The 27,632-nt window shown below is 41.7% G+C and overlaps 1 protein-coding gene and 1 long non-coding RNA gene across 2 annotated transcripts in view; one reads left to right on the forward strand and one right to left on the reverse strand.

Moving 5' to 3' along the window:
* Window positions 1–27,632, forward strand: part of LOC126175659 (uncharacterized) — a 191,978-nt gene that overhangs the window by 137,687 nt on the left and 26,659 nt on the right. The gene's annotated exons all lie outside the window — the stretch shown is intronic.
* LOC126175657 (ABC transporter G family member 23-like) overlaps window positions 22,473–27,632 on the reverse strand; it is a 396,587-nt gene continuing 391,427 nt past the window's right edge. Inside the window, exon 18 of the mRNA XM_049922565.1 lies at window positions 22,473–24,443. Coding sequence (XP_049778522.1) covers window positions 24,217–24,443 — 227 coding nt within the window. The 3' untranslated portion in view covers window positions 22,473–24,216. The remainder of the gene's footprint in view (window positions 24,444–27,632) is intronic.

The following is a 27,632-nucleotide window of genomic DNA, read 5'->3' on the forward strand; positions in this document are numbered from 1 at the left end:
ATTGCAACACGCCAGGAAATAGTGGCTGAATGCAGTACAATCGACGATTGATCGAAACATTTCTGCGAATAAATGCAGTATACACTGCAACAGCTTTTGGTGCTCAACGACGCCGTACTTTACATACATGGAAGCTATGTAGCATTGTTTACAGTTTTTTCTGTAGAATCCGGGCAACAGTGGTTCAAATCGTTCAAATGGCTCTGAGATCTATGCGACTTAACTTCTGAGGTCATCAGTCGGCTAGAACTTAGAACTAATTAAACCTAACTAACCTAAGGACATCACACACATCTATGCCCGAGGCAGGATTCGAACTTGCGACCGTAGCGGTCGCTCGGCTCCATACTGTAGCGCCTAGAACCGCACGCCCACTCCGGCCGGCTGGGCAACTATGGATCACATATAAAGACTACTTGTGAGTTCTTCCTTCCGGTGGTATTTCTTCTTTCTTTCTTCGCAACATGTTTTCTTTCTTTCATTCTGCTGTTTTCCCTGTTCGTCAGTGAAGCTCCAGACGCGTCTTTTGCCGTATCGTGACGTACACTTGTCAGCAACAGTTCTCCAAGTTGGGAATGACACTTTAAAATCGTACTAAAACTTATAGTTGTAACGCTGAAGCACAGTATTTTATTTGTTTCTCTGACCTTAACTTTCAGTCAGTTTATCTAAAAGCATTCTTTACTAGACTTTTTTTAACGAATTGTCCTCATATGTTAACGGAGCCATATATACATGTAACCACATGAGATTACTCCCATATGTATCACTGGCCATGCAAGAACTAATCACTGATTGTGTCTGCCATACTCAACGTTGCTCACATTGTCTTCCTGCTGCGTCTCTCTGTTGTCCATTCTCTTTCTTTCCTTTGCTTTCTTCATTCACTTTCTTCTTGTAGCTGTGTAAGTGCTATAGAACATGAATTATTCTTTTCATTTACATTTACCAGAGAGGATACTAAGAGCGCTTACCCAAGTCTAGCGCATTGGTACCTTGTCAGCACAAGTTCCGAGACATTTTGCTCCTGGTGTATAAGCGTCAGCGAAGAAACTGCGGTGGCAGCGTCAATTAACAATTGTGAACAACAGATGTGCATTCGACTAGTCAGTTAGTAACGAACTTGTGGCCGTAGTGTGTCATCGTTGTCTCACAAGCCGCAGTGTAGCAACAAATATAAATCAAGAGTTCAACACATTCTCCACAGCGTGTTGAAGAACAGAAAAGTGTGTGCCAAGTTTGTCCCACACTCCTTGACTCCCGAACAAAAACAGTTATACGTAGACGCCTGCCGCAATGTGATTGAAATGCAAAATCCGGACCATTCTTTTCTGGAGAAAATCATCGCGGGAGATGAGACTTGGTGTTATCAATACGAACCTTCCACAAATAGCAGAAATTCAAATGAAGAGTTAACGGTTTGACAACATACTCAACATTCAACCCAATGTGACGCGTGAGTTGACCATCATTCCAAATAAGAGCTTTTTTTGACAGTTTCACATGGTTAAAAGTACTTTGTGTGATTGTACTCGAGTGGGGACAGAGTATGTAGAATAACTGAAGCCAGATAACCACCATCTTAACTTTTCTCTACTTTTTTAAAAAATCAGTCAAGAAATGTTTTGGACTGAGGGAGCACACTTAGCCTACTCAACGCATGCACTCTTCAAGTGCATTCAAACAGGTCAAACCACAGTATCGTCAACTGCAGGGTCTGTGTCGATGGATAAACTGTATTATGTACCATACCTCGCCGGTTGTATCTTCCAATCTGCGGGCAGTGGTACATGGGACCACTTATATCCACAGGTCCTGCTGTTCCAGTAGATAATGAAGATGTTGTTTGAGAGCCTTGACCTATTTTTCGACGGGATTCCCGTTGTACTAGGTAACGTTTAACTTCCGGAGGGGTTGGGTCAGCACGTCAACGGATGATCACCACCTTCTCTCCGGATATTCCGTGTGCACGAAATTTGAGTTGTTTCTCAGTGCCGCGTTCAGTTATTTATACGTCTGTTGTTTTCGCAGCCGCTCGACGGTCGATCGTAGGAACTTCATTGTGTTCTTCTTCAAGCAAATAATTTCAGAAGACCGATTTTATTACACTACTGGCCATTAAAATTGCTACACCAAGAAGAAACGCAGATGATAAACGGGTATTCATTGAACAAATATATTATACTAGAACTTACATGTGATTACATTGTCACGCAATTTGGGTGCATAGATCCTGAGAAATCAGTACCCAGAACAACGACCTCTGGCCGTAATAACGGCCTTGATACGCCTGGGCATTGAGTCAAACAGAGCTTGGATGGCGTGTACAGGTACAGCTGTCCATGCAGCTTCAACACGATACCACAGTTCATCAAGAGTAGTGCCTGACGTATTGTGATGAGCCAGTTGCTCGGCTACCATTGACCAAACGTTTTCAGTTGGTGAGAGATCTGGAGCTGTATACAGAAAGGCCCGTACAAGACCTGCAACATGCGGCCGTGCATTATCCTGCTGAAATGTAGGGGGTTCGCAGGGATCGAATGAAGCGTGGAGCCACGGGTCGTAACACATCTGAGATGTAACTTCCACTGTTCAAAGTGCCGTCAGTGCGAACAAGAGATGACCGAGACGTGTAACCAATGACACCCCATACCATCACGATGGGTGATACGCCAGTATGGCGATGACGAATACACGCTTCCAATGTGCGTTCACCGCGATATCGCCAAACACGGATGCGACCATCATGATGCTGTAAACAGAACCCCATAGGGGCCAAAGGAATTAAGTCAAGTAAGTCAAGAGATAACATATTAACACAACCGAATTTCAATTACAGTAGATTTTCAAAAATGCCTCCATTGACACGTAAACAATGGTTACACTGTCGGATCATGTTCTGTCTGACACGGGCAAAAACCCCAGGAGTATCCTGAATTGTTCCTGTTGCTGCTACTATCCGGGCAACCAGATCCTCTTCTGATGCAACAGGAGTTGCGTAAACAAGGTTGCGCATCTATCCCCACACAAAAAAGTCCAGAGGGGACATATCTGAGGATCGGTTAGGCCATGGTACAGGACCACTTCTGCCAGTCCACGTTTCTGGGAACTGTCGGTCAAGGAATCGACGCACACGACGACTGAAATGTACCGGCGCCCCGTCATGTTCGAACCACATGCGTTGTCTTGAAGGGAGCGGTACGTGTTCCAGCAATTCTGGCAATGCTCTGACGAGAAAATTTTAACAGTGCTTGCCAGTTAATGGCCTAGGTAGCAGATACGGCCCAATTAAATAGTCCCCAACAACACCGACCCACACATTAACGAAGGACCACACTTGATGAGCGCTAGTAACTGTGGCATGTGGGTTATCCTCACTTCAGGCATGCGATTGGACATGTTGAAGACTCCATCGGTAAACAACACAGAGGATGGAAATGTAGGATGCATTTCACACTGTTCCAGGTACCACTGCGAAAACTGTGCTCTGAGTGGATAATCAACTGGTTCCAGGTTGTGGACACGCTGTAAGTGAAATGGACATAACAATTGCTCTCGAAGGACTGATCATACATTCGTCTGATTCGTCCCCATGTTACGTGCAATTGCACGAGTGCTGATTGAAGGATACCGCTCCACATGCTGCAAGACAGCTTCCTCAAATTGCAGCGTTCTTACCGTGCGACGGCGTGCTAAATGACCCGGTCCCACGCACAGGTTGGTACACAGCAGCAAAGGAAGTATGATGCGGGATACGGCGATTAGGATATTGTTGTTGATAAACCCGCTGTGCAGCGCGCCTGTTGTAGTGCGCTACGTAGTACGCACCAACCATATCAGTGTACTCACTCCAGGTGTATCACTCCATTAGTAAACAGAAACAATGCACTACCACACTGGTGGACAGCAGTTGCCTACAACTGAAGAGCGTAATTCGCCCTCTAACAACTGAAGATCGTAATACAGCATCTAAAAACTGAAGAGCGTAATAGGGCCTCCACCGGTTTAAATAATCCTCATAGGAAAAAATGACAAAGATTGTCGGTTTTAATACTTCTCACCCTGTAGTGCTTAGTGCCATTTATGCTTACAGTAGCTACATTTAATTAAGTAAATTAGAAAGAAATCTTCTAGTTTGAAACGAGCTGCTGCCTTCTCAGCTATACTGATGTCTATCAGCAATTGGTAGGTTAATATGCACTGGTGTGCAAAACATAACGACGAAAGTTACTTTCACATCATGTACCACCGCCAAGTAACGTAGCACAATGAAACTTGCATCATAGATAGAAAAAACTGTTACAGCATAGTCGAGAATAACTGAAAGAAATACGAGGTGCATTCAAGTTCTAAGGCCTCCGATTTTTTTTCTCCAGACTGGAAAGAGATAGAAACATGTGCATTGTTTTAAAATGAGGCCGCGTTCATTGTCAATACGTCCCAGAGATGGCAGCACCGTACGGAAGATGGAATTTTACCGCCAGCGGCGAGAATGAGAACTGTTTTAAATACTTAAAATAGCGACGTTTTCCTTACTTGAACAGCGTGCAATCATTCGTTTTCTGAATTTGCGTGGTGTGAAACCAATTGAAATTCATCGACAGTTGAAGGAGATATATGGTGATGGAGTTATGGATGTGTCGAAAGTGCGTTCGTGGGTGCGACAGTTTAATGAAGGCAGAACATCGTGTGACAACAAACCGAAACAATCTCAGGCTCGCACAAGCCAGTCTGACGACATGATCGAGAAAGTGGAGAGAATTGTTTTGGGGGATTGCCGAATGACTGTTGAACAGATCGCCTCCAGAGTTGGCATTTCTGTGGGTTCTGTGCACACAATCCTGCATGACGACCTGAAAATGCGAAAAGGGTCATCCAGGTGGGTGCCACGAATGCTGACAGACGACCACATGGCTGCCCGTGTGGCATGTTGCCAAGCAAAGTTGACGTGCAACGACAGCATGAATGGGACTTTCTTTTCATCGGTTGTGACAATGGATGAGACATGGATGCCATTTTTCAATCCAGAAACAAAGTGCCAGTCAGTTCAATGGAAGCACACAGATTCACCACCACCAAAAAAATTTCGGGTAACCACCAGTGCTGAAAAACTGATGGTGTCCATGTTCTGGGACAGCGAGGGCGTAATCCTTACCCATTGCGTTCCAAAGGGCACTACGGTAACAAGTGCATCCTACGAAAATGTTTTGAAGAACAAATTCCTTCCTGCACTGCAACAAAAACGTCCGGGAAGGGCTGCGCGTGTGCTGTTTCACCAAGACAATGCACCCGCACATCGAGCTAACGTTACGCAACAGTTTCTTCGTGATAACAACTTTGAAGTGATTCCTCATGCTCCCTACTCACCTGACCTGGCTCCTAGTGACTTTTGGCTTTTTCCAACAATGAAAGACACTCTCCGTGGCCGCACATTCACCAGCCGTGTTGCTATTGCCTCAGCGATTTTCCAGTAGTCAAAACAGACTCCTGAAGAAGCCTTAGCCGCTGCCATGGAATCATGGCGTCAGCGTTGTGAAAAATGTGTACGTCTGCAGGGCGATTACGTCGAGAAGTAACGCCAGTTTCATCGAGTTCGGGTGAGTAGTTAATTAGAAAAAAAATCGGAGGCCTTAGTACTTGAATGCACCTCGTACGCAACAAGACAATAATTACACTGAAGTCAGCGTGATTCCTGTTAGTCCCTTGGATATTACTGTAGGCGGGGCACGGTTCTTACTGAGATGTCTGATCACCACGGACAGCAATGCATGCTCTGCAACGTGCTGCCATACCAGCCACGATATAGGTAAGGAGTTCTTGTGGTAGGGCGCTCTGTTCCTCCATCAGCGCCGATGACGACTGTCAGGTGGTCGATGGTATAAGGGTGATCAAAAAGTCAGTATAAATTTGAAAACGTAATAAACCACGCAATAATGTAGATAGAGAGGTAAAAATTGACACACATGCTTGGAATGACATGGTGTTTTATTAGAACAAAAAGAAAAAAAAACAAAGTTCACAAAATGTCCGACAGATGGCGCTGGACAGCAAAACGTCAGTGACTGCGCATGACAATCGTGCATAAAAGAAGCTGCAATGAGAGAGCGAATCAGATGCACCAGCAGTCGCAGCATGTTGACGTTACCTGAAAAGGAGCTTTTAGTGAAGCTGTATTATCAGATTGGGGAATGTGCTAGTTCAGCGTTACGATCCTATCTCCATAGGAAGGGGCGAGAATGATTTCGAAGTTCGAAGCCACTTGTTGTTTAGACGAGAGACCCCGCAGTGGCCGACCGAGCACAAGGCGTAATGCTGCTGAGACAGTTCAGGAAGAAATGGAGACTGCAGCGGGTTTGTCTATGCACGGGGAAATCAGCGCTCGTGCAGTCGCACGTCGCACCGGCATTCCATACATTACTGTTTGCTTGGCACTTAGCCGTACCCTCCGATGCTATCCGTACAAAATCCATCGGCATCATGAACTGTTACCTGGCGATTTAGTGAAGCGGAGGGCATTTGCGGTGTAGGCGTTTCAAAAGATGGCGGAAGATGACGATTGGTTGAGTAACGTGTAGTGAACCGACGAAGCTCATTTCACGCTCCGAGGGTCTGTCAACGCCCACAACTGCAGAACTTGGGCTACCGAAAATCCTAGAACTGTCGTGTAAACTCCATTGCACGATGAGAAAGTCACCGTATGGGTTGGATTTACCACATCTACCGTTATTGGACCTTTTTTCTTCGAGGAAACGCGTGATTCTGGTTTTGTAACTGCTACCGAGACGGGTGAGAGGTACGCCGATATGATACAGAATCGCATCATCCCCATCCTGGCTGATAAACACCCGCTGGAACGTACGATGTTTATGCAGGATGGCGCTCCACCCCATATTGCTAGACGCGTGAAAGATCTCTTGCGCGCGTCGTTTGGTGATGATCGTGTGCTCAGCCGCCACTTTCGTCATGCTTGGCCTCCCAGGTCCGCAGACCTCAGTCCATGCGATTATTGGCTTTGGGGTTACCTGAAGTCGCAAGTGTATCGTGATCGACCGACATCTCTCGGGATGCTGAAAGACAACATCCGACGCCAATGCCTCACCATAACTCCGGACATGCTTTATAGTGCTGTTCACAACGTTATCCCTCGACTACAGCTATTGTTGAGGAATGATGATGGACATATTGAGCATTTTCTGTAAAGAACATCATCTTTGCTTTGTCTTACTTTGTTTGCTAATTATTGTTATTCTGATCAGATGAAGCGCCATCTGTCGGACAATTTTTAAACTTTCGTATTTTTTTGGTTCTAATAAAACCCCATGTCATTCCAAGCATGTGTGTCAATTTGTACCTCTCTATCTACATTATTCCGTGATTTATTCAGTTTTCAAATTTATACCGACTTTTTGATCACCCGGTATATGGACGTGCCGCAATACGTTTCCCCAACGCGTACCACACTTGCTCGGTGGGATGTAAGTCGGGGAAATGGTCAGGCCAGTCCATTCCCCGAATATCCTCACTTTCCAAGAGCTCCCTCACCTGCTCGATCGCGCATTGTCATCCATAGAAAGGAAGTCAGGCTGAATGCCCACCTGAAAAGATGCACATGGCGAAGAAGTACAGTGTCATAATAACGTTCCCCGGTGGGTGTACCTTGTGCAAAGATCTGGAGGTCAGTAAGCCCAAGCAGCGTTATGCCTTCTCACACTACAGCATCTTGACCACTAAGGTGATCATGTTCGAAAATGTTCCTAGGTACACTGCGTGTTTCCATTTCTCGCCATTTTCGGACATGACCCTTTCGGTGGTCCAGGTATTACGGTGTACTGACCTCCAAATCTTTGAAGATGGTACACTCACACGTTAGTGTGCAACTGTATTCCTTCCCCACACGCGTTTTTTCAGAGGTGCGTACTCCCTGACTTCATTTTAATGGATGACAATTGGAGACCACATCGAACAGCGCAGGCGGAGGAACGAGAGGGTATTCCGTGAATGATCTGGCCTGCCGTTTTCCTCTAGTTACATCCCATCGAGCATGTGCGGGATGCGATGGGGAGACGCATAGCAACACGTGCATATGCACCAACGTCCTTCCAGTAATTGTAAAATGAATGATTTCACGACCGGATGTTTCAACTGCCGAGAACTCTTCCAGCTTGTATGGCCGTGGTCCATGGAACTCTTCTATCCCTGACATTTCGTCCAAAGCTATGTTGGACATCTTTGGAGGTGATCCTGGTTGTGCTGAGCCTTGTCGACTGACGAGTCGGACATCGAAGAACGGCCTAAATACCGTGGAAAGTGGGCGTGATTTGGATTTCACGTGATAGCAGACATAAACCTTACCAGGGAAAAAAAATATCTATCGATCATAGTACGTCAAAGATAAAAACTTCTCTTAGATTCTGTAGCGCACTGTCCATATAACACGGAGTTTCATGGCTTCTTCTTTTCTGTTAAAACTATCCCCATGCTTATATATTTCGATGGCTTCACTATACAGCTGTGGACAGTGTTTTTTTCTAAAAAAAAGTTGACCGTACTCCGATAGCAAACGCAAACGAATAAAGAACAACAAAACAAAGATGGCAATGAATCGCATAGGATCATGGTAGTGGGACCGTAGAGACATCTATCGGTAGCTCGGCGTTTGAGCGTACGCATATCCTTTTAGCACTTCCCATCGCCCACTATTAGCGGGCGAGGGCACTACATGCTTGTCGAACTGGCTGCCAGCGATTCAGTTGTCGAGAACGGTTGTTGCAGCTTCTAAATGCTTGAAACAGTCAATGACATCGCTTTTCCATCAAAAACTGCACTGGTGTCGTTAGTATTGCAATTACCAACACGAAAAAATGAAATAAAAAATTTACATCCGTGAAATAAATCTTTGGCACTCTTCCAAATTCTCAACATCGTAAAAAATTTACTTTGTCCACGAAAACGTTTAGGGCTACGCATCCCCCAACGTTCCCCCAGAAAAACAGCACTGGCTGTGGATAATAGTAGCTATGGACGAAACGTCAGGGATAGAAGAGTTACATGGACCACGGCCATACAACCCGGAAGAATTCGCGGCAGCTTCCAGTAACTGTCAACAGTGATCATGGAGGAATGGAACGCCCTCGCATAAGAACTCCTTACCAACCTTGGGAGCACTTTGTAGGACATGTACTGTCGTATGTGATGGTTACGCACTTTATTCAGAGCCCTTTCCTGCCTTTTGTAATGTGCAGACGGCTATTATAAATCGCGGTGACTTCAGTGTAATAATGTCCTTGAATAAAAGCGTCATCTTTGTTCGTCCCATTGCGTGCTTCATTCAGATACCTTCTGTCCTATAGGGTGGCAGTTCTTTCTATCTATAGTCGAAGTTTCGTCGAGCTACATTACTTGGCAGTGACACGTCATGAAAAGTTACTTTCGTCCTCAAATTCTGCTCACCAATGTGCAATGATATTTTTCAACGAAAATATTTACCTACATCTGTAAACATTGGTTCCTATTTACAGTAAATCACTACTTCTCATGCAGCTTTACAACAAACATTTCTACCTTCCATGTAGCTACCAGAACTTTTCAATCCTTGAATCTAGAAATTCTGGTAATTTATAGAAAGAATGACTAATGAAACATGTTTTAAATTTTCGCACCAGCTTTAAGCTCCGTTGTTAATAATCATATCATCTATGAGTCTTTAAACACGTATATTTGTTTCTTAAAAGCCGAAATACATATTAAGAATGTTCCAGTATTATATTTCCTTGTGAACGTGCTTTCAGCTTTCTAGCCTTGTTGTTGTGGTCTTCAGTCCGAAGACTGGTTTGATGCAGCTCTCCATACTACTCTATCCTGTGCAAGCTTCTCCATCTCCAAGTAACTACCACATCCTCCATCCTTTTGAATCTGCTTTCTGTTTTCATCTCTTGGTCTCCCTTTACGATTTTTACTTCCCACACTTCCATCCAGTACTTAGTTGGTGAGCCCTTGCCGTCTCAGGATGTGTCATATCGATCGATCTCTTCCTTTGGACAAGTTGTGCCACACATTTCTTGTCTCCCCAATTCTATTCAGTACCTTCTCATTCTACCTAGCAATCTTCAACATTCTTCTGTAGCACAACATTTCGAAAGCTTCTATTCTCTTCCTGTCTAAACTGCTGTCGTCCATGTTTCACTTCCATACATGGCTACACTCTGGACATATACCTTCAGAAAAGACTTCCTAACACTTAAATCTGTATTCGATATTAACAAATTTCTCTTCTTCAGAAATGCTTTTCTTGCAATTGCCAGTCTACATTTTATACCCTTTGTACTTCGACTATCATCAGTTGTTTTGCTGCCCAAATAGCAAAACTCATTTACTGCTTTAAGTGTCTCGTTTCCTAATGTGATTCCCTTAGCATCATCTGATTTAATTCCACTACATTTCATTACCCCTGTTTTGCTTTTGTTGATGTTCATCTTATACCCACCTTTCAAGACACTGTCCATTCCGTTCAACGGCTCTTCCAAGTCCTTTGCTGTCTCCGACAGAACTACAATGTCATCGGCAAACCTCAAAGTTTTTATTTATTTTCCCTGAATTTTATTTCCTACTCCAAATTTTTCTTAGGTTTCCTTTACTACCTGTTCCGTGTACAGATTGAATAGCATTGAGAATAGGCTACAAGCCTGTCTCACTCCCTTCTCAACCGCTGCTTCCCTTTCATACCCTTCGACTCTTATAACTGCCATCTGGTTTCTGTAGAAGTTGTAAACAGCCTTTCGCTCCCTGTCTTTCACCCCTGCTACCTTCAGATTTTCAAAGAGAGTATTCCAATCAACACTGTCAAACGCTTTCTCTGAGTCTAAAAATGATAGAAATGTAGGTTTACCTTTCCTTAATCTATCTTCTAAGATAAGTCGTAAGGTCAGTATTGCCTCATGTATACCTACATATCTCTAGAATCCAGACCGATCATGAGGTCGGCTTCTATCAGTTTTTCCATTCTTCTGTAAAGAATTCGTGTTAGTATTTTGCAACCATCACATATAAAACCGATAGTTTGGTAATTTTCACATCTGTAAGCACTTGCATTCCTTGGAATTGGGATATTACGTTCTTCTTGAAGTCCGAGGGCATTTTGCCTGTCACATACATCTTGCACACCAGATGGAAGAGTTTTGTCATGGCTGGCTCTACCAAGAAGGAATATCGTCTACTCCCGGGATCTTGTTTCGACTTTAATCTTTTGGAGCTCTGTCAAGTTCTTCTCGCAATACCATATATCCCACCTCATCTTCATCTATGTCCACTTCCCTTCCTATAACATTGCCTTCAAGTTTATATCCCTTGTATGGACTCTCCATATACTCCTACCACCTTTCTCTTCTTCGCTTAGGACTGGTTTTCCAACTGAACTCTTGGTATTCACATAGTTGCTTCTCTTTTCCTCAAAGCCTCTGTAATTTTTCTGTAGGCGGTATCTATCTTTCTTATAATGAAATATGCTTCTAAATTCTTACATTTGTCCTCTAGCCATTCCTGCTTACCCATTTTGCACTTTCTGTCAATCTGATTTTTTAAGCGTTTGTATTCCATTTCGAATGGTTCATTTTCTGCATTTTTATGTGTTCTCCCTTCATCAATTAAATCCAGTATCTCTTGGGTTATCCATGGATTTCTGCTAGGTCTTGTCTTTTTTTACCTATTTGATCCTCTGCTGCCTTCACTGTTTCACCTCTTAAAGCTACCCATTCGTCTTCTACTGTATTCCGTTTCCCTGTTCTAGTCAACCTTTGCCTAATGCTCCCTCTGAAACTCTCAGCAACCTTCGGTTCTTTCAACTTATCTGGGTCCAATCTCGTTAATCTTTTACCGTTTTCCATTTTCTTCAGTCTCAATTTACAGTTCATAAACAATAAATAGTGGTCAGAGTACACATCTGCCCCTGCAGATGTTTTACAATTTAACACATGGTTCCTGAATCTCTGTCTTACTATTGTTTAATCAATCTGAGAGACCTTCCGGTGTCTGCAGGCCTCTTCCACGTATACAACCTTCTTTTATTATTCTTAAATCAAGTGTTAGCGATGATTAAATTATACTCTGCGCAAAACTCTGCCAGGCGGTTTCCTCTTCCATTCCTTTCCCCTACTATTTTTCCTTCTCTTTCTTTTCCATCTTTCGAATTCCAGTCCCACATCACTACTAAATTTTCTTCTCCCTTAACTATCTGAATAATTTCTTTTATCTCGTCATACAATTCTTCAATATCTTCATCATCTGCGGAGGTAGTTGGCACATAAACTAGTACTACTGTCGTTGGTGTAGGCTTCGTGTATATCTTGGCTACAACAATCCCTTCACTATGCTGTTTATTGTAGCTTTCCCGCTTTCCTATTTTCTTGTTCATTATTGAACCTACTCCTGCATTACAACTATTTGATTTTATATTTAGAACGCTGTACTCACCTGACCAGAAGTCCTGTTCCTTTTGCCACCGAACTTTCCTGATTCCCGTTATAGCTGACTTCAACCGATCCATTTCCCTTTTTAAATTTTCTAACGTACCTGCCCGAGTAAGGGATCTAATAATCCACGCTACTATCTGTAGAATGCCAGTTTTGTTTCTTCTGATGAGGACATCCCCCTGAATAGTCCCCTACCGGAATCCGAATGGGGAAGTATTTTAGCTCGAAATATTTTACCCAAGAGGAAATGGTTCAAATGGCTCTGAGCACTATGGGACTTAACATCTATGGTCATCAGTCCCCTAGAACTTAGAACTACTTGAACCTAACTAACCTAAGGACATTACACAACACCCAGTCATCACGAGGCAGAGAAAATCCCTGACCCCGCCGGGAATCGAACCCGGGAACCCGGGCGCGGGAAGGGAGAACGCTACCGCACGACCACGAGCTGCGGACTACCCAAGCCGACGCCATCATCCTTCAGCTATGCAGCAGAGCTCCTTGCCCTCAGGAAAAATTACGGTTGTAGCGTCCCCTCGCTTTCAGCTGTTCGCAGTACTAGCACAGTAAACTTATCATCAGACAAGTATCAAGACCCTAGCGTTATAAAGTCTAAATCAAATTCAGAAGGAAATATAAAATAAACATCATATTGGAACATTATTGCTACGTATTTCTGATTATAACTTATTTATGTTCCTCCAAGTTCTCAAGGACTACTCCACAAATGTTGTTTCTTCGTTTCCAACAGTTTCGGAATTTCGAGAACGAGCAGGTTTTCTCAATCCTTAACTCCTAGGATGTCATTTACAAAGCTTGCAAGTTCTGTTTTGTGTATAACAAGTGTAATGTATCATACCCGGGAAAGAAAAGTGACACAAATCGAAAAACGGCAATTTTTAGTTCGTCATTGAGAAATATGTATGAAGTGCCCCAACGTGCAAGGAAAATATAATAGAATTTACTGCAAACAATACTTACCTGAAATTTAAAGGAAGCTTATAGTATTTTAATATAAGTTTTATAGAATTAATTCTTTATGTCGAATTTTTACAAGTACCGCATTATTTAGTTGCGTCGCTGCTCTTGCCGGGGTGCGATATACCAGAGAGCTTCTGCCATCTGCCTGGAATTCCAAGAGCTTTTGCACTGTTTTACTTCATGATGATAGTTGGTTCAAAATTACAGCACAGTCGAGGATTTTCTTCTGCACGTGATGTGTGTCAGTGATATGAGGGTAATAATAATAATAATAATGGCGTGTGACGAGGGCCTCCCGCCGGCCGCGGTGGTCTAGCGGTTCAGGCGCTCAGTCCGGAACCGCGCGACTGCTACGGTCGCAGGTTCGAATCCTGCCTCGGGCATGGATGTGTGTGATGTCATTAGGTTAGTTAGGTTTAAGTAGTTCTAAGTTCTAGGGGACTGATGACCACAGAAGTTAAGTCCCATAGTGCTCAGAGCCATTTGAGGGCCTCCCGTCGGATAGACCGCTCGCCTGGTGCAAGTCTTTCGATTTGACGCCACTTCGGCGACTTGCGCGTCGATGGGGATGAAATGATGATAATTAGGACAACACAACACCCAGCCCCTGAGCGGAGAAAATCTCCGACCCAGCCGGGAATCGAACCCGGGACCTTTTTGTTTTGCATTGTGTTCGTTGTTAATCGTTGTGTTTGGTCATTGCGGACGTCACATGACATCCGTTCAAGTTCGTTTGTTGATCTTTCCACTCAGTTTTTTTGTTACAGAGGCCAACCAGCTCTCTGACCGAACACGCTGAGCTACCGTGCCGGCGGCCCTTAGAATCGACAGTCCGTCGCGCTGACCACGCAGCTACCGGGAAAGAACGCAGTACCCATCCGAAAGAAAACAAGAATCAGCATAATTATATACCCTGCATCTCGGAAGGAGAAGAAAAACTCTCATCAGATTAATTGAAAAGTGCGTTTTTCCTGGACGAGTACTGGAGAAGAGTGTGAACGCATAGGAAGCAGTCATTCATGCCTTTAACAGGCTGAATGCAGATGCGCCGTAAAAACACGGCAACAGGGCTAAGCACCATCTTCCTCAGGCACGCATTCCTTACTGCCTAACTTCTCAGCACTCCTCTCCATAGCCATTTCAGAAGAATAACAGAGAAAGATCTTAAAACAGAATACGACCAATTCGTTCCCACCTCTTTCTCCGCTTGACCTGCTGTTCTAACTTCAACGACCCAGACTTTGATGTAATAAATTGTAATCTTCCTTTACACTGGCTGCTTTCCTTGCTCAAGGTTTATTACAGGCAGACTTTTCCGAATTTCTAGTACCACTGAACACATTTTATTTGTTCACCTGTTGCCACTTTCACATTTTTTTCTTCTCTTTTTCAAAGGCTGTCAACACAGTAGAACTCTAAGCTCGAATATTGAATGTCCTAAATATACTTCGTGTCTGTTCTTGTAATATTTACGTTCTCTTTCTTGGTAGCCTCCGTTTGAAATTCAGCTGTGGTCTCAGTTTTATTGTGGATCAATGATTTCTTTTCCAAGTGTCGTGTTGAGTACATTCAATACTGACGGTCGTTTGGACGAACGCACCCCTTTGTTTTCGAAGATGGATCGATCGCAATCCACTGCAGATTCTCCCCTATTCTTAAGCGCCACCCTTTCCCATTGTGCTTATATATCCAAAATCACGACAGCACAAAGTTTTACTTGTAGTTACTGTTTGTCCCCACGGATTGTACCTAAGTCTCCTAGAGAAACGTCCCATTTTTTAAAGAACGGCATTTTGGTCGTTTTGGAGACGCCAGTTATTGTTCAAGTGATAATTCAAAAGTGCTTTATTTTCCGACATAACCGCTTTTAATTTCCAACAAGATCTTACGGATTTCAACCGTCACCAGTTATCTTTATGTCATAAAAAGGAAGCAGTAGTTTAGTGCCAAACACTGAGAAAACATCATTGTCTATGGATATGGGTGAAGTGTCTCGTGTAACATGAGCTGACGGTAATTTCTCATAGGAAATAGATTGTCTGATAAAAAAAGAATGAACCACCCAAAAGGCATGGCCAAATCTCAATTTAACTTCGTACGCCTACACACTATCTCCGATTACGTAAATGCTTAAAGACTTGCAAGTCGTGGGACAGCGATATGCATATATACAGATGGCGATAGTATCGCGCCCACGTAGTATAAAACGGCAGTGCATTGGTGGAGCTGTCATTTGTAATCAGTTGGCTCATGTGAAAAGGTCTCCGATGTGATTATGGCCGTACAACGGGAATTAATAGATTCTAAAATCGGAACTGTAGTTGGAGCTATACGCAGGGGACATCCCGTTTCGGAAATCGTTACGGAATTCAATATTCCGAGATACACAGTGTCAAGAGTTTGACGAGAATACCGAATTTCAGGCTTTACTTCTCACCACGGAAACGCAGTGGCCAACGGCCCTCACTTAACGAACGAAAGCAGCGTGAAATAAACGCATAAATCGAAGTGGGACGTACGGCGACCGTATCCATTAGGACACAGAGGTGAAATTTGGTATTAATGAGCTATGGCAGTAGACGACCGACGCGAGTGCCTTTACTTCCAACATGACATCGTCTGCAGGGTCTTTCCTGGGCTCGTGACCATATCGGTTGGACCACAGACGACTGGAAAACAGTGGCCTGGTCAGGTGAATCCGTGTTTCTATTGGTAAGAGCTGATTGTAATGGATCCAGGTTGTCAACAAGGCACTGTGCAAGCTGGTCGTGGCAGCATAATGGTGTGGTCTGTGTTTACATGATATGGACTGGGTCCTTTGGTCCAACTGAACTAATAATAGAGTGGAAATGGTTATGTTCGACCATCTGGAACACTTTACAGCCATTCATGGACTTCGCGTTCCCTGACAACGAAGGAATTTTTATACAGGCAGCATGGTTCAATATTTCTACAGAGAACTTCAAATAACTTATTTAATCCCTGCCACGTCGAGTTGCTGCACTACGTCGAGGTAGAAGGAGGTCCGATACAATGATAGGAGGTATCCTATGAATTTTGTCACCTTGGTATAGTGTTGTTAACAGGCCTGGAAGGCTGTATATGGCGGTGGACAGCGTCAGATATTGAGAGATCACTGTCAAGGACACAGAGATGCCACGCACTCTTGGGAGACAGCCTTATCAATAACTGAAAGAGGTTGAAAGAGGACTCACTGTGGGTGTACATTGGGTCGAGTAGGGGCATATCTAGATCTGCGTGGTAATGTGAGAGCAGACATACCAACTTAGCTATCCAGGCATCACTCACAACCTGCCACCACAGCTGTAGTCCTAGCAATACTTCTGTCCATTTACTTTCCAAACTTGAAAGAAGCTCCGGAGAATACACTGCTAGACTAACAGCCATATGAGGCGAGAGACGCAGTCAAAGTCATCTCTGAATAACTGTTGCTAATAGAATTTCCTGTCTCAATCAAAGACTCAATCAAAGGGTGAAAGGTTCATTAGAAACAGATCTACACTGTAGCTTAGTAATTTTTTAATATATACTCCATCCAGCAATGCCTAACCAGCAAACTCTGAAGTTTAGAAGGTAGAAGAGAAGTACTATCAGAATAGGAGCATTGCTGATGGGTTGTCAGATATATCTGAATACCTAAAAAGCCAGTTTCAGCAGTGCTCATCAGAGGATGGGGGGAGGGAGGGCCAACAATTTGATACTGTTCCCTCCCTTCTGCCCCAAAGTACAGTTTGCAATCACAACCACTTTTAACAAGGTACTGTTTTTAACAACAAAAGTAAAGCTATAAACAATATAAAATACTTAACTATAAGAATGATAACTTGTTTACATCAATTGTTAGCCCATTACCAAAACCCCCATGAAATAGCAATTCTGGGAACTACATCACACAAAAAAATTGTCCAAATATTTGAGAAGTACTTGTGTCCTCAAAATGATTTGCATGACTCTAACAACAATAACAACAGCTACATAATTTATGTGGTACAAAACTGAAGTATGCATTCACCATTATTAGTATTACATTTAGTGCTAAGATTGTGAACATAGTTTCTGCGCACTATGTCCGTGCGTGCCTCAGTGATACAGATAGCCGTACCGTAGGTGCAACCACAACGGAGGGGTATCTGTTGAGAGGCCAGACAAACGTATGGTTCCTGAAGAGGGCAGCAGCCTTTTCAATAGTTGCAGGGGCAACAGTCTGGATGATTGAGTGATCTGGCCTTGTAACACTAACCAAAATGGCCTTGGTACTGCGAATGGCTGAAAGCAAGGGCAAACTACGGCCGTAATTTTTCCCGAGGGCATGCAGCTCTACTGTACGGATAAATGATGATGGTGTCCTCTTGGGTAAAATATTCTGGAGGTAAAATAGTCCCCCATTCAGATCTCCGGGCGGGGACTACTCAGGAGGACGTCGTTATCATGAGAAAGAAAACTGGCATTCTGCAGATCAGAGTGTGGAATGTCAGATCCCTTAATCGGGCAGGTAGGTTAGAAAATTTAAAAAGGGAAATGGATACGTTAAAGATGGATATAGTAGGAATTAGTGAAGTTCGGTGGCAGGAGGAACAAGACTTTTGGTCAGGTGAATACAGGGCTATAAATACAAAATCAAATAGGGGTAATGCCGGAGTAGGTTTAATAATGAATAAAAAAAATATCTATGCGGGTAAGCTACTACAAACAGCACAGCGAACGCATTGTTGTGGCCAAGATAGACACGAAGCCCACACTTACGACAGTAGTAGAAGTCTATATGCCAACTAGCTCTGCAGATGATGAAGAAATTGAAGAAATGTATGATGAAATAAAAGAAATTATTCAAATAGTGAAGGGAGATGAAAATTTAATAGTCATAGGTGACTGGAATTCAGTAATAGGAAAAGGGAGAGAAGGAAACGTAGTAGGTGAATATGGATTGAGGGTAAGAAATGAAAGAGGAAGCCGCCTGGTGGAATTTTGCACAGAGCACGACTTAATCATAGCTAACACTTGGTTCAAGAATCATAAAAGAAGGTTGTATACATGGAAGAAGCCTGGAGATACTAAAAGGAATCAGATAGATTATACAGGGTGATTCAAAAAGAATACCACAACTTTAGGAATTTAAAACTCTGCAACGACAAAAGGCAGAGCTAAGCACTATCTGTCGGCGAATTAAGGGAGCTATAAAGTTTCATTTAGTTGTACATTTGTTCGCTTGAGGCGCTGTTGACTAGGCGTCAGCGTCAGTTGATGCTAAGATAGCGACCGCTCAACAGAAAGCTTTTTGTGTTATTGAGTACGGCAGAAGTGAATCGACGACAGTTGTTCAGCGTGCATTTCGAACTAAGTATGGTGTTAAACCTCCTGATTGGTGGTGTATTAAACGTTGGTATAAACAGGTTACAGAGAATGGGTGTTTGTGCAAAGGGAAATGTTCTGGATGGCCGAGAACGAGTGATGAAAATGTAGCACGCATCCAGCAAGCATTTGTTCGCAGCCCAGGAAAATCAACTCGCAGAGCTAGCAGAGAGCTGCAAATTCCACAATCAACTGTATGGAGAGTCCTACGAAAAATTTTAGTTATGAAACCTGAACGTCAACTACCCGAGGCGATGGATCGGCCGCCAGGCAGCCCGTGACAGAGCACTTCATCACTGGCCTCCAAGAAGCCCTGATCTTACCCCCTGCGATTTTTTCTTATGGGGGTATGTTAAGGATATGGTGTTTCGGCCACCTCTCCCAGCCACCATTGATGATTTGAAACGAGAAATAACAGCAGCTATCCAAACTGTTATGCCTGATATGCTACAGAGAGTGTGGAACGAGTTGGAGTATCGGGTTGATATTGCTCTAGTGTCTGGAGGGGGCCATATTGAACATCTCTGAACTTGTTTTTGAGTGAAAAAAAAAACCTTTTTAAATACTCTTTGTAATGATGTATAACAGAAGGTTATATTATGTTTCTTTCATTAAATACACATTTTTAAAGTTGTGGTATTCTTTTTGAATCGCCCTGTATAATGGTAAGACAGAGATTTAGGAACCAGGTTTTAAATTGTAATACATTTCCAGGGGCAGATGTGGACTCTGACCACAATCTATTTGTTATGAACTGTAGATTAAAACTGAAGAAACTGCGAAAAGGTGGGAATTTAAGATGGGACCTGGATAAACTGGCTAAACAAGAGGTTGTACAGAGTTTCAGGGAGAGCATAAGGGAACAACTGACAAGATTGGGGGAAAGAAACACAATAGAAAAAGAATGGGTAGCTTTGAGGGATGAAGTAGTGAAGGCAGCAGAGGATCAAGTAGGTAAAAAGACAAGGGCTAGTAGAAATCCTTGGGTGACAGAAGAAATATTGAATTTAATTGATGAAAGGAGAAAATATAAAAATGCAGTAAATGAAGCAGGCAAAAATGAATACAAATGTCTCAAAAATGAGATCGACAGGAAGTGCAAAATGGCTAAGCAGACATAGCTAGAGGACAAATATAAGGATGTAGAGGCTTATCTCACTTGGGGTAAGACAAATACTGCCTACAGGAAAATTAAAGAGACCTTTGGAGAAAAGAGAATGACTTGTATGAATATCAAGAACTCAGATGGAAACCCAGTTCTAAGCAAAGAAGGGAAAGCAGAAAGGTGGAAGGAGTATATAGAGGGTCTATACAAGGGTGATGTACTTGAGGGCAATGTTATAGAAATGGAAGAGGATGTAGATGAAGATGAAATGGGAGATATCATACTGCATAAAGAGTTTGACAGAGCACTGAAAGACCTGAGTCGAAACAAGGCCCCTGAAGTAGACAACATTGCATCAGAACTACTGACAGCCTTGGGAGAGCCAGTCCTGACAAAACTCTACCATCTGGCGAGCAAAATGTATGAGACAGGCGAAATACCCTCAGACTTCAAGAAGAATATAATAATTCCAATCCCAAAGAATGCAGGCGTTGACAGATGTGAAAATTACCGAACTATCAGTTAATAAGTCACGGTTGCAAAATACTAATGCAAATTCTTTACAGACGAATGAAAAAACTGGTAGAAGCCGACCTTGGGGAAGATCAGTTTGGATTCCGTAGAAATATGGGAACACGTGAGGCGATACTGACCCTACAACTTATTTTAGAAGCTAGATTAAGAAAAGGCAAACCTACGTTTCTAGCATTTGTAGACTTAGAGAAAGCTTTTGACAATGTTGACTGGAATACTCTCTTTCAAATTCTGTAGGTGGCAAGGGTAAAATACAGGGAGCGAAAGGCTATTTACAATTTGTACAGAATCCAGATGGCAGTTATAAGAGTCGAGGGACATGAAAGGGAAGCAGAGGTTGGGAAGGGAGTGACACACGGTTATAGCCTCTCCCCGATGTTGTTCAATCTGTATATTGAGCAAGCAGTAAAGGAAACAAAAGAAAAGTTTGGAGTAGGTATTGAAATCCAAGGAGAAAAAATAAAAACTTTGAGGTTCGCCGATGACATTGTAATTCTGTCAGAGACAGCAAAGGACTTGGAAGAGCAGTTGAACAGAATGGACAGTGTCTTGAAAGGAGGATATAAGATGAACATCAACAAAAGCAAAACGAGGGTAATAGAATGTAGTCGAATTACGTCGGGTGATGCTGAGGGAATTAGATTAGAAAATGAGACACTTAAAGTAGTAAAGGAGTTTTGCTATTTGGGGAGAAAAATAACTGATGATGGTCGAAGTAGAGAGGATATAAAATGTAGACTGGCAATGGCTAGGAAAGCGTCTCTGAAGAAGAGAAATTTGTTAACATCGAGTATAGATTTAAGTGTCAGAAAGTCGTTTCTGAAAGTATATGTATGGAGTGTAGCCATGTATGGAAGTGAAACATGGACAATAACTAGTTTGGACAAGAAGAGAATAGAAGCTTTTGAAATGTGGTGCTACAGAAGAATGCTGAAGATAAGATGGGTAGATCACATAACTAATGAGGAGGTACTGAATAGGATTGGGGAGAAGAGGAGTCTGTGGCACAACTTGACTAGAAGAAGGGATCGGTTGGTAGGACATGTTCTGAGGCATCAAGGGATCACCAATTTAATATTGGAAAGTAGTGTGGAGGGTAAAAATCGTGGAGGGAGACCAAGGGATGAATACACTAAGCAGATTCAGAAGGATGTAGGTTGCAGTAGGCACTGGGAGATGAAGAAGCTTGCACAGGATAGAGTAGCATGGAGAGCTGCATCAAACTAGTCTCTGGACTGAAGACCACAACAACAACAACATGTCCGTGCAGGCATATAAGTAGGAGGAATGCTCATTATTTCAGTCATCTGGGAATCAGTCTTCTTGTTATTTTTTTCTTACTGGGGTGTCTTCCCCCTAATGTTTTGCATTACTCAGTTCCTGTGTTTTGACATTTGCAGCTTAGGACTCACAAATCATTCTAAAACCATTATTGGCAGCATGGTCAGCTTTTTGAACTGGCTTCTTTTGCTAGTCAGGACACAAACAGATCCACGTGGCCTAGCCATTATGGAAGCAACTCAAAAGTAAACTGTGTTAAATGAAGCTGGTACTCTTGTTAGAATTTTCTGTTATTTGATAGACTATTTTCATGCTATTTTTATCCTTCTGAAGTTAATGTATGCAAAAATAGAAATGATTTTAGTAAAATGTTGTAGTTGGCGGGGGGGGGGGGGGGTGAGTAGGGGAGGGGACTTGTCCCCCATGCACTTCCCCCTTCCCTCCCTCCCCTCTTGGATCTACACATGGAGGCAGTAGATTTTTTTTCAGATCTACAAGAAGAATGTAAGCATTGTTGGAATGATCAAGGATTGTTTCAAGGGCTTCTTCAGCTTTTGGTTTCTTTTTGTTTTAGTAAATGAATATCTTCACTCTACTGAGAACACGTTAAGGAAATGAATACCTTTTCTCTCATTACTTACTGTCATTTTCTTGGTGTAAAAAATTGAAGTAAGACTATTATTTGAATAAGTACTAACATAACATTTGTTTTAAAATATTTATTTGATCATAAATAAGACACTCATCTGATATATTAAACATGTGTTACATCTTAACTTCATCTACTGTTTACAAATCTGTAATTTGTTAAAACAAGTTCTGAATAACTTAAAATTTGATCTGATGAAGATTTTTCAACTTACTGCTCATATTGGTACCACAGGTAGTACTTTAAATGGCAGTGACAGTCTGAGAATACTTCATCACATCAGAGCACCAATAAAGCTTGCATTTCTGTAGAATTTTAATTTTCAAATATGCTGACAGTGCAAAGAGGGTAATTTAATTTTGTCAATCATAGATTATTTTCTCCAAAGCCTGAAACTTTATAAACATAAATTCAAATGGTGAAAAACTGCTGTATCAGTTGACATTTCTTGTGTAAAGTAAGATGCCTTCAAAAACTTGAAAAATGTAAGATGCAAAATGCATCATAAAAAAAAGAATGCAGTCCTGGTTTTCACTCTGGCAGTAACTTCCCATCTTTTGAATACACAAAGAAAATATTTAATTCACATTTCTGTTAATGTAACCATCTGTCTATGTTCAGCAAGCTTGTAAAGAAGTGAAATATAACAGCAAGCACATGTTCTAGGCATAAATAAAGTCTTTTGACTGAACAAAAAAATTTAAACATATGATATTGAAAATACAAGAACACAAAAATCACACAGCCAACACATACAAACAGCCACACAGAAAAGACACACGTCGCCTGCGACATTTGCAAATATATTGTGACAAAAGTTATGCTAATGCACTGTGCAGCAATTTTAACTTAACACTTGCTGTAACGGGACCACAGATTCTTTTGGCAGATTAAAGCATCATTTTGTGATACAGAATGGACAATGTATTTCATGGACATGTAGCACCATATGGATGCAGGATTACAATGGTAGTGAACAAATTTTGTGCATGTTGCATACACATAACAAATAATGTGTCACTAAAAATACACTTAGCACAATACAATGCACTCCAATAAAATTTCTGGCAGCTTAATACCATTTGGTGGATGGAGCTCAAACACACTGTAGCAGCTTTTTCAGAACTGTCAGTCACAAGAGTCAAGGGTCCTGTTTGAGTCCCACTTTGGTACACAGTTTTTATCTATTAGACAGTATGTATCTGCAGTAGAGGGAAAGCTTGATGTCACACTGCAATAGTTTCTGCTTTGCTGTGGCAAAAAATGTGTAATATAAACTTCTTTCATTAAATCATAGCACATGGCTTACATAATACTGGCATTGTGAGTTTCATATCTAACAATATTTTGAACAATAAAGTTTTTCACATGTTTCTATACAAAAATCGCAGACAAACTGGCACCTGGCACGGGTACCTGTTCTTCCATTCACGAAAAAAGTAAAGAGTATCACAGTAAGTGCTTCACTGGACATTCAGTGCTGGTCTGAACCTCTTGAAGTAACTGCACAAGTGTCAAGACTGATGGTTCTAGTGTCTTTTATAACATGTGTATACATAATTGAATCCACCAGAAAGTGCAACATCTATGAGTCAGACTGCTTTAAGTGTTACACATCTGTCATAAAAACCTGATGAATCAAAAGTAGCAATCACACCAGTTATGTTACACTTCAGAGGGTACAGAGCAGTGCAGTGCTCAGAGCCTGGCAAAGTCCCACTCCAGTTTAAGTGGGTGTTGTGGAGAGGAGCACAACCATAAGACCCGGATGAAGAGTACTGTGAAAGTACTGCTGATTCAGATCATAAACTGGTGGCACTGAGAGAACTTCACTGCAAATACAGCTTCCTCTTCATCGTCATGAATCCAACACAGAAAGCACATTGGCCAAAGATCCATGCAATGGTGATGAGGAAACCAGAGAGAACTGCAGGATGGGTAAAGCTCCAGCCTCGCTCCAGAACATAGCGTGCAGACTCTGTGGGGAGTGTACCAGGCAGGCACATGCTAAACCAGCGCAAAGCAGTCGGCATTGCTTCCTTGGGCCATAGCACTCCTACAAGTGAAAGTATCAAGGAAATTAATACATAATTAATATTAAGTTACATTACATTGATGCATAAATTACATCCAATAACCTAACCATTAAGTAAAATTACAACAATTTCCAGTATACCAACATCTGCACTCTGTAGAGCATATTTTTATTATACTAATACTTAAGCTTTCTTCACTCTCCCTTCATGGATGGACTGTGGGAAGCCTCTGTGCTTCTTTATGAAGTATTAATAGTTTAATATTACCTTCTGAGCCTAAATGAGTGGATGAATATTCATAGGTTCCACTCTAAAATCTTAGTAGGTTTTTGTAAGATATTAATGCCATTCTACAAGTCTTATATCCCCTATAAATTAAAATAGCTAGTCATACGCTGTCATTCCTTGCCATTCACTAACACATCATGATCCATGTATCCCATAATGAAGGAGAACCTTCAGTCATGTGGATGAATCAAGTTATTCATTAGCAAGCTACTTCAGCGAATGCAGGGTACATCTATAAAGCATACCAACAATAAATTATGCCTAGTGTTAATCTGATCACACTGATAATTATAGGAACTACTTTTAGATTACTTATCCATTTAACTGCTGGGTAATGGCCTCCTCAAGACTTGTCTAGACGGATGTGATCTGTGCTTTTTCCAGCCATGGGACACTTCTTTCTGTTCATGGTATCTATGGAGCATTACTGTTAAGAGAGGAGGTAACTCAGTTACAAATTCTGTATGGTATCTGTCAGGGTTTCCTTCAGGCACTGGGGTATAGTTCAGTTTTAACAATTTCAACTGTTTCTCAACACCACTGATACCACTATCAGTGTCACTCATTGAAGTGGTGTAAGAACTAAACAAAGGCAGTACTCCAAACTCTTACTTTGTAAAGTAACATTTGAAAACATAGTGTATCATTTCTACTTTTGATTTACTATCTACAATTTCAGTGCTTCTTTCACTCATGAGTGTCTGAACGCTAACATTGATGTCACTGACAACCTTACCATATGGTTAGCATTTCTTTGGGTTTTGTAAAAGGTCTTTTTGCCACAGAGAGAGACCTGTGATAAGACTGTATGTGCTTACACACACACACACACACACACACACACACACACACACACACAAACACACACACACATTGTGTGACGTTCACTTGTGCTGGCGCAGCGGCAAATTATAGTTACATTGTGATTTAATACACGTGTACTACTTCAAATCTCTGGTGATGGATTGTTAAAGAAAAAAAAGGGTCTCTGGGAGGTGCCGGAATGCGTACCAGCCGAAATTAAGCACTGGTTGCATGATAGGCAAATGTATTTCCTTTAGAATCTCACTATTTGTAGTCCCATGTGTTGTTTTACATCTATAGAGTAGCAGTTGCTGTTTCTTTAAAAGTTTCTCCACAGAGACTTTATACCATGCAGAGTATTTACTCTCAAAAGTTTTTTACTAAGTATATATCTATCCAGTACCTGGTCTACTATCCTTCAAACTTAATAAGCGGTAGTTACTTACATGCTCCTAACCAGAGTTAAATCTTTCAAATTCCTCTTTCAAACATGACAGTACTGCCCCTTTGTATAGTGTATTGACCAGTTACGTCTTTCTTCTTGTTTTAGTTTTCATTTGTGCTTTGGTAATCATTGTTGCTACATCTGCCTCATAGTTGCCAATACATACTAGTTTCAGTGTGGACATCTTCAAATAAGTCTAATATATTTGTTGTGATTAGATCTAGTATATTTCCATTATGAATGGGCTTTTCAAATGTTTGTTCAAAGTAGTTTTGAGAGAAAAATTTAGTATTCTTGTCACAACCATCACTTACAAAACTACACATCCAGTTGACATGAATTTCTTCTTTATGTTACAGGCTAATGATGTAAAGACTTCTGAAATTTTGTTGCTTGACTCTTCTTTCAGTTTTGAACTTCTCACTATCCTGATTAAGTCTAATGGGGACTACAACATTGTCCTATATATCCTTAGTGTACTACCTATGTTTCTCAAGGGCTGTAAGTAAAGATGTGGTTTTCAAGGTGGCGTCGAGTGAACATTTTTCGTGTTGTGATGTCTCAGTTTCTTTAAAAAGTGATAGTGAGGTTTGTAAAATCTGCATGAAGAAGATCAAAAGAGGTATCCTGTGTGTCGACTGCAAGTACTGGTACCACGATAAATGTGTCAAAGTCAATTTGAAATATATAAAAGACAAACATGACTGGACATGCCAACAGTGCTTCATAAGTGCCATGGAAAATGAAATAACGGACATACTAAAGACAAAAGAAAAAATAATAAGCGTGTTAACAGATGATTTAGTGTCAATCAATACAAAATATCAAGAACTTCTGAGGAAATATCGAGAGCTGGAAACTAAATATAAAGCAGTGGATCAGAATTATTGCCTAACTCAAGACAACGCCGTTGTTAATAGTTATTCCACACAGAAAATGTGGTGTGTGCCGAAAAAAACAAACAAGGAAGAACTACATGTAAGTACAGCCCCAGTGATATCATTATCAAACAGATTCTCAGCACTAGTAGCGGATTGTGATAACACAACAGACATAAATGAACCAGAAAGTAATCACAAAACTCCTGCTAAAGAACCAAAAAGAACTGCCAACCTTAAGATACACCAAAGGGCTCCTTCTGTATGCCAACAGTCATGGAAAAGATCTATCCAAACAAAACGAGACAGCCCTGTGATGCTTCCGTAACATATTACCAAAACTATTTCAAATGAACATTGTCATGACAAACGTGCCAGCGTGACAAGTTTTACCACTGTGGTCATGTGTAAACAAAGAGATTCGACACTACAATTCTGAGCTAAAGAAGCTGTGTGATAAATTTAGCCATGTACATTTGATAGACTTAAGTAAGATGAGTCATGATGAACACACAAAACATGGATTCTACTTAAACAGGAAAGGGAAGGCCAAGCTAGTTTCCTACATAAGCAAACTGTGCGAGAAAGACAGTGTGGAGAAAGCTCCAATTGCTCTGGGCTACAACCATGAGACTTTTTTAGAATAAAGAACCATAATAATAGTTTTCAGGGATGTATTTCGGATATGACTGAGTCCCATTCATGGAAAGAAAATCCAGGCTGTGAAATAAGTGATCAGTCATTGCAGGTCAGTTCTAAAAATCCAGTGCATGCAAAAAGTCATAAAAAGTGTA

The sequence above is a fragment of the Schistocerca cancellata genome, chromosome 3, assembly GCF_023864275.1.
Source record: "Schistocerca cancellata isolate TAMUIC-IGC-003103 chromosome 3, iqSchCanc2.1, whole genome shotgun sequence".
Classification (NCBI taxonomy): domain Eukaryota; kingdom Metazoa; phylum Arthropoda; class Insecta; order Orthoptera; family Acrididae; genus Schistocerca; species Schistocerca cancellata.